The sequence below is a fragment of the Babylonia areolata genome, chromosome 34 (genome assembly GCF_041734735.1).
Source record: "Babylonia areolata isolate BAREFJ2019XMU chromosome 34, ASM4173473v1, whole genome shotgun sequence".
NCBI lineage: Eukaryota > Metazoa > Mollusca > Gastropoda > Neogastropoda > Buccinidae > Babylonia > Babylonia areolata.
This window is the reverse complement of record NC_134909.1, coordinates 18,856,338-18,863,837: the sequence shown is the minus strand read 5'-3', so window position 1 is coordinate 18,863,837 and position 7,500 is coordinate 18,856,338. Positions and strand designations below refer to the sequence as shown.

Below are 7,500 nucleotides of genomic sequence, written 5' to 3'. Positions count from 1 at the left end.
AACACCAAAACTTACAAGTAATAATAAAACTAATGTCATTCTGAAAAAAGAAATTAAAAACGTTATGGAGTTTAGAAGGGCATGTCCTTTTCATGACAAAACCCCCCCCAAAAACAACAACAAAAAACACAACAAAAACAAAATGAAACCTTTGAAGGACTTAAATAAGGTGTGTCACTAAAAAAAAGGCATGTTTTAAAAGGCATGTTATTTGTAATAAAAAAAAAAATAAAAAAAAAAAATTAAGACAAAAATGAAATGATATTGACATGAAAAGGCTCTTGATGACAGCAGAAATGCATGTTATTCTTAAAAAAAAAAAGAAAAGAAAAAAAAAAAAATTAAAACCCGGTATAAACTCTTTAAGCAGCAACATTTTGTTTTGGGTTGTTGTTGTTTTTTTAAGGATGGTGGTGGAATGGTATAAGATAAGATAAGATAAGAATAACTTTATTATCTCCAACTGGAGAAATTTGGTCAGGTGCATTATCACAACATAGACAAGTAAACAACATGGGGACCATAACTGTAAAAGTCAACAACAGCTTTTATGAATATTACGAAGATACAAATGTAAAAAATATCTTATACACCGTTTCATACATACATCCACACACTGCAGGTAATAACTAGTATTCTTAATGTAAAAACAGAAAGAATTAAGAAACATTATTTGAGTATAATTATAAACATAGCCTACTATACTGCACATTGATTATAATAGATAAGAATAAGAATAAAGATACGTTACGGAAAACCGCAACCAGATAATCAGCACACACCCGCACCCACCCACCCCACACACACGCGGATTACTTGATTAAACAAGAGTAATAAACATATGTTCTCAAATAAAAGCATTTCACATATTCAGTATCTACCAGTACTGAGTCTGTGAGGGTTGCAGTCTTGCCCTTTCCCCCATGTTTGACTGGAAAATCAAACTGAGCATCTTGTAAATTTGATCAGATGATAAACCGAGGTCCCCTTGTGCACCTGCCGCAGTGAAAAAGAACCCATGGCAGCAGAAGTGTTGTCCTCTGGCAGTTTCAGTTTCAGTTTCAGTCGCTCAAGGAGGCGTCACTGCGTTCGGACAAATCCATATACGCTACACCACATCTGCCAAGCAGATACCTGACCAGCAGTGTAACCCAACGCGCTTAGTCAGGCCTTGAGAAAAAAAAAAGGTGAATAAATAATAGATAAGCTTACATAAATAAATAAATAAATAAATAATAATTATGATATAAAAAAAAAAGAAAAAAATCTGGCAATCTTTTGAAGAAGAAATCCACTCTGATGGGTACACAAATATTTGTATTTGTATTTGTCTTTTTATCACAACAGATTTCTCTGTGTGAAATTCAAGCTGCTCTCCCCAGGGCCGGAGAGCGTGTCGCTACACTACAGCACCACCCACTTTTTTGTATTTTTTCCTGCGTGCAGTTTTATTTGTTTTTTCTATCTAGGTGGAATTTTTCTACAGAATGTTGCCAGGAACAACCCTTTTGTTGCTGTGGGTTCTTTTATGTGCGCTAAGTGCATGCTGCACATGGGACCTCGGTTTATCGTCTCATCCGAATGACTAGCGTCCAGACCACCACACAAGGTTTAGTGGAGGGGGAGAAAATATTGGCGGCTGAGCCGTGATTCAAACCAGCACGCTCAGATTCTCTGGCTTCCTAGACAGACGCGTTACCTGTAGGCCATCACTCCACATTCATATATGTATATACATACATGGTCTCAAGGCCTGACATGAGAAAGTAAAACTTTAGAGACCATCACCAGCACAATGAGCCATGCGGTAGCACTGACCTATGGAAGTGAGTCATGAGAGACTCTAGCTACTGACCTACCTCTGGTAGTGAGTCATGAGTGACTCCAGCTACTGACCTCTGGTAGTGAGTCATGAGGGACCAGCTACTGACCTCTGGTAGTGAGTCATGAGGGACCAGCTACTGACCTCTGGTAGTGAGTCATGAGGGACTCCAGCTACTGACCTCTGGTAGTGAGTCATGAGGGACTCCAGCTACTGACCTCTGGTAGTGAGTCATGAGGGACCAGCTACTGACCTCTGGTAGTGCGTCATGAGGGACTCTAGCTACTGACCTCTGGTAGTGAGTCATGAGGGACCAGCTACTGACCTACCTCTGGTAGTGAGTCATGAGGGACTCCAGCTACTGACCTCTGGTAGTGAGTCATGAGGGACTCCAGCTACTGACCTCTGGTAGTGAGTCATGAGGGACCAGCTACTGACCTCTGGTAGTGAGTCATGAGGGACTCCAGCTACTGACCTCTGGTAGTGAGTCATGAGGGACCAGCTACTGACCTCTGGTAGTGAGTCATGAGGGACCAACTACTGACCTCTGGTAGTGAGTCACGAGGGACTCTAGCTACTGACCTCTGGTAGTGAGTCATGAGGGACTCTATCTATTGACCTCTGGTAGTGAGTCATGAGGGACTCCAGCTACTGACCTCTGGTAGTGAGTCATGAGAGACCAGCTACTGACCTACCTCTGGTAGTGAGTCATGAGGGACTCTAGCTACTCTACTGACCTCTGGTAGTGAGTCATGAGGGACTCCAGCTACTGACCTCTGGCTGTGAGTCATGAGAGACCAGCTACTGACCTACCTCTGGTAGTGAGTCATGAGGGACTTTAGCTACTCTACTGACCTCTGGTAGTGAGTCATGAGGGACTCTAGCTACTCTACTGACCTCTGGTAGTGAGTCATGAGGGACTCCAGCTACTGACCTCTGGTAGTGAGTCATGAGGGACTCCAGCTACTGACCTACCTCTGGTAGTGAGTCATGAGGGACTCCAGCTACTGACCTCTGGTAGTGAGTCATGAGGGACTCTAGCTGCCCAATGGTGAGGGCAGGGTCAGTGAAGCGTGCCCTCAGGGTCGGGGAGCAGTCACGCAGCGTGGAGCGACAGTACATGCTGGTCACGTTCACCACCCTGTCGTCAACATCATCATCGTCATTTCTGCCATTGACATCATTGTCGTCACCATCATCGTTACCATCAATGTCATCACCATCATCGTTACTATCAGCATCCTTGCAAACATTATCATCACTGTCATTGTCATTGTAATCATTATCATCACTGTTGTCATCATCATCATTGTCATCACCATTATTGTTATCACCATCATTATTACCATCAAAAACTAGAGAAAGTGTTGATGGAAACAAGGAAAGGGAGGGGAGAGTTATTTTCTGGAAAGAGGTAGGTTTTAAGGCTAGACCTGAAAGCGCTAAGTGTGTATCGAAATGATGAAGCGAAAAAGGTAGCTCGTTCCAAGTGTCAGGTCGAGATACAGAAAGAGCAGTGGCTGTCTGCGGACTGTTTGAATACGGATACAAGAGAGGAAAAGAGTGGGTCTGAAGCTGGTTGCAGAGAATGAGACTGGGTGTAGAGGTGAAGGTGTTCACAGAAATAGGTTCTAAGAGCAGATTTCTTTGTGCTCTTTCGACAGAGAGTGCTGATCTTGTGCTTTATTCTGTGAGACAGGGAACCATTGGAGAGGAGCGATGTGCTCAGGTCTTTTCTTCCCGACACAGACAGACAAACAGACAGATATACAATTGGACCGACAGGACAGAAAGACAGACAGGCAATACAGACAGGCAGACAGACAGACAGACAGGGCAGACAGACAAGACAGGCAGTCAAGACAGAAAGACAGACAGACATAAAGACAAGACAGAACAAGACAGACAAGACAGACAGATGGACAGAACAAGACAGGCAGATAGACAGAGCAAGACAGACATATGGACAGACAAGACAGACACATAGACAAACAGACAAGACAGGCAGATAGACAAGACAGGCAGATAGACAGACAGACAAGACAGGAAAATAGACAGATTAGACAAACGGATAAGATAGGCAGATAGACAAGACAGGCAGACAAGACAGGCAGATTGACAAACAGACAGGACAGGAAGATAGACAGACAAGAGAAGACAAGACAGACATACAAGGCAAGACAAGACAAGACAGACACACAATGGGAACAACTAGGGGAGGTTAACCTTGCACCAGGGCGGAGGCAGGGAAAGAGAACTTTGCAGCAGTCCAGGCAACCCCAGAAGTTGACAGCCAGAGTTTTCTGCACTTGAGCGGACAGAGGCTCTGGGCTGTCTGTCTGCAGACAGGTGTGTGGGGGGGAGGGGGAAAACAAATAAATAAACAGATAATTAAATGTATCTATATATATATATAAATGAACAAACGATTCAACAACAATTAATATATTCACACATAAATCCTTGACAAATAAATCAGTGGATAGGCCCCCAGCCCACAAAATATGTAAATAAGTAATTTAAGAAATATTCTATTATCTGAATGAAATAGAATTTTTTTTTTTTTTATCTATATTTAGATGCAAACACATTTGGTAATTTGAAATGCCAGGCTTGATCTCAGTGAACAAAGACAAGCTGAGTAAATCATCATGCACCTGTGATACGAATTTGATTTTATTTCATAAGAGTAATTAATAACACACACACACACACACACACACACACACATCCACCATCACCATTGCCACCACTGTCCACCCACCCCCTCCTTCCACACACACACCCTACCTTGCACATGATGCCAGCATTGTTAACCAGGATGTCCAGACCACCATAGGTCACACACACACACACACACACATCCACCATTGCCATTGCCACCACTATCCACCCACCCCCCTCCCTCCACACACACACACACCCTACCTTGAACATGATGCCAGCATTGTTGACCAGGATGTCCAGACCTCCGTAGGTCTTCTTCAGGAAGGCGGCCAGGGCCTGAATGCTGGTGGGGTTGCACACGTCCAACTGATGGAACAGCGCCGTCACCTCGCTCTCCCTCCTCAGCTGTTTCACTGCCTCCCACCCATCCTTCTCTGTCCTGGCTGAGGTGTGCGTCATCATCAGTCGTTCACATTGAATTGTTTTAGGACAAAATATGTCAGTAATGTTTCTTGACGGGCGCATCCATGTCAGCGTTCGGTGGGTTATGGAAACAAGAACATACCCAACATGCACACCCCTGAAAATGGAGTATGGCTGCCTACATGGCGGGGTAAAAACAGTCATACACGTAAAAGCCCACTCATATGCATACGAGTGAACGTGGGAGTTGCAGCCCACGAACACAGAAGAAGAAGAAGAAGTAATGTTTCTTGCATCTGTGGTGCTCATATAACAGCCGATCATATACCAACTTGCGATATGTTAAAGTCTCACATCCCTGAACTGAAATCATCTTCAGTGTTGACGATCTTCAGCAGTCCATTGCTAATGTATGACTTTTTCAACTCCTTGTTAAATAGTCCAGTTGGTGCGCTGTTATAGTGGTTAGTTTTTCATTAGAAATATGTTATATTGCTAGGTTGTTGTTTTTTTTAATAATTTTTTTGACAAAACTTAAAACAATCATTTTCTATATGTAAAACACACACACACACACATTCACTTACTCGCATGCGTACACAGTAATTCCCCCCCACCCACCCCACCCCCCACTTGATTTTTTTCCTACCCTCGTCTAATATCACTTACAGTGAAAAGACATTAAACTAAATAACGAACGAACGAACACTGTCATTAATGTCTGGCTCTGCCTTCGGCTCATGTCAGACTGACACAAGCGTACAGTTGGGCCGACTGTACTTTGTCAGCTGTATGATTTTATGGTTTCTCCTTGCTATAGCAAATCCTTTGCAGCTTAGTGTTTTTGTGAAAGACTATGACTCTAAAACCAGGAGGCAATGCTCCCACTGGCTCCTAGTGCTGCAGCCTTGGGGGGATAGTTTGGCCTTTAGGGACCATCCCCATCCCAACGCTGACTGTCCTAAAACCCTAGTTCATTGGCCAGGAGAGTGGGGATGTAGCTTGGGCAAGACACACTCCTCCACTATTTTTTTGTAATTTATTTATTTATTTTTGCTGCCTCATCATCTGCACAGTTTCAGTGGCGTTACTCCCACGCCGCTCATTTAGATTCCCCCATACACGGCCACAGCTGGTTCGTCCGTTGCAGTTCCAGCACTGGCAGTCCACAGGGAACCATCGATGTTAGGTCGCCAGGAGGCCACACACCAGAGGAGACCCTGCACTGCTGCTGAGTCACTTCGGTGGTGTTCAGTGGTGCCTGTTCTGTTTTAACGTACTTAGGACACCACCTACTAAGCCCCCTACTAACGACAATAATGGCTTAGTCGGGGAGTCAGACTGAGTGAGCGTCCCTCCCAGAGTGGAGACCGCCACCACGTCCCTCAAACAACAGCCACCCATGAATCTGCTGAAACTGACGACACTGACAGGACTCACCCCAAGCACTCCTCCACTATTATCAGATTCTAGCCCAGACATTGGGACAGCAGTTGTTTTCTCTGCTGTTCTGATAGGTCATAACCAGACACGACTGAACGTCATACAATATGACAATCATACAATGTGAGTCAAGCATATCATCACATTTAAGTATGACAATGTTCAGAATCTGAATAATTTTTTATCAGGTATGAGAAATCAAGTGTGGCTAAGTCTGTGATATCTACTTTATTTACAAGCAGAACACTAACACTTGGCAAGCAAGAAAGTTACATATATAACAAAATCACACACAGCAGAATCACTGTTCACAGAAACTCAGGCCTGAATCTTTCCACTACATAAAACACACACACACACAAACACACATACACATTGTAACCACTGAATAATAGAGAATATACGCAACTATCCTTATTTGAACCACCACTGAGGTGTTATATTATTAATCAAACCACCAATGGGGTGTTATTTTACATATTTTACATATATGTACCAGCTTCAGGCATGCGTCAGTGGAGACAAGCCAGGTTTGAAATGACAGGACATCATTTACATTCCTTGCTCAAAACGCCTGTGGATACAGCATGTGGTTTGTCAATGTGGGTTGTGTGGGTGTGGGAAAGTCATGTGTGCGTGTCTCAGAGGCCTGTCTGCCACTGTGTCAGATGCTCCTTTTTTCTTGATTTGAGATTAGAACTTCACAGAGAAAACACTGGGGGGTGGGGAGGGAGGTGGGGGGGGTGAGGGGTGAAGAGTGGAACAGGGGAGAGAGAGAGAGAGAGAGAGAGAGAGAGAGAGAGAGAGAGAGAAACAGTGAGAAGAGAGAGTGGGAAGAGTGGAAAAAAAAATAGAGAGAAGATCAACAGAGGGAAAAGAGAGAAGGGCACAGAGAGAGAGACAGGTTATATATAGACAGAGCTAGAGAGCGAGGTAGGGGGGAGGGCACAGAGATAGGTTATATAGAGAGAAGAGAGCTAGAGAGAGAGAGAGGAAAAAAAAAGAGAGAGGGCACAGAGAGAGATATGTTATATACACAGAGCTAGAAAGAGAGAGAGAGAGGGAAAAGAGAGAGGGCACAGAGAGAGATATGTTATATATAGACAGAGCTAGAGAGACAGAGAGAGAGAGAGAGAGAGAGAAGG

General features: G+C 43.9%; 1 protein-coding gene across 2 annotated transcripts in view; it reads right to left on the bottom strand.

Moving 5' to 3' along the window:
• The window catches only part of LOC143277301 (carbonyl reductase [NADPH] 1-like), a 20,074-nt gene that overhangs the window by 7,081 nt on the left and 5,493 nt on the right, over positions 1–7,500 (bottom strand). For both annotated transcript variants that reach the window (XM_076582073.1, XM_076582074.1), the window contains exons 3-5: positions 4,751–4,932; positions 4,049–4,161; positions 2,835–2,963 (exon numbers count right to left, since the gene is read on the bottom strand). In XM_076582073.1, the coding sequence (XP_076438188.1) occupies positions 2,835–2,963; positions 4,049–4,161; positions 4,751–4,932 (424 nt within the window). The remainder of the gene's footprint in view (positions 1–2,834; positions 2,964–4,048; positions 4,162–4,750; positions 4,933–7,500) is intronic.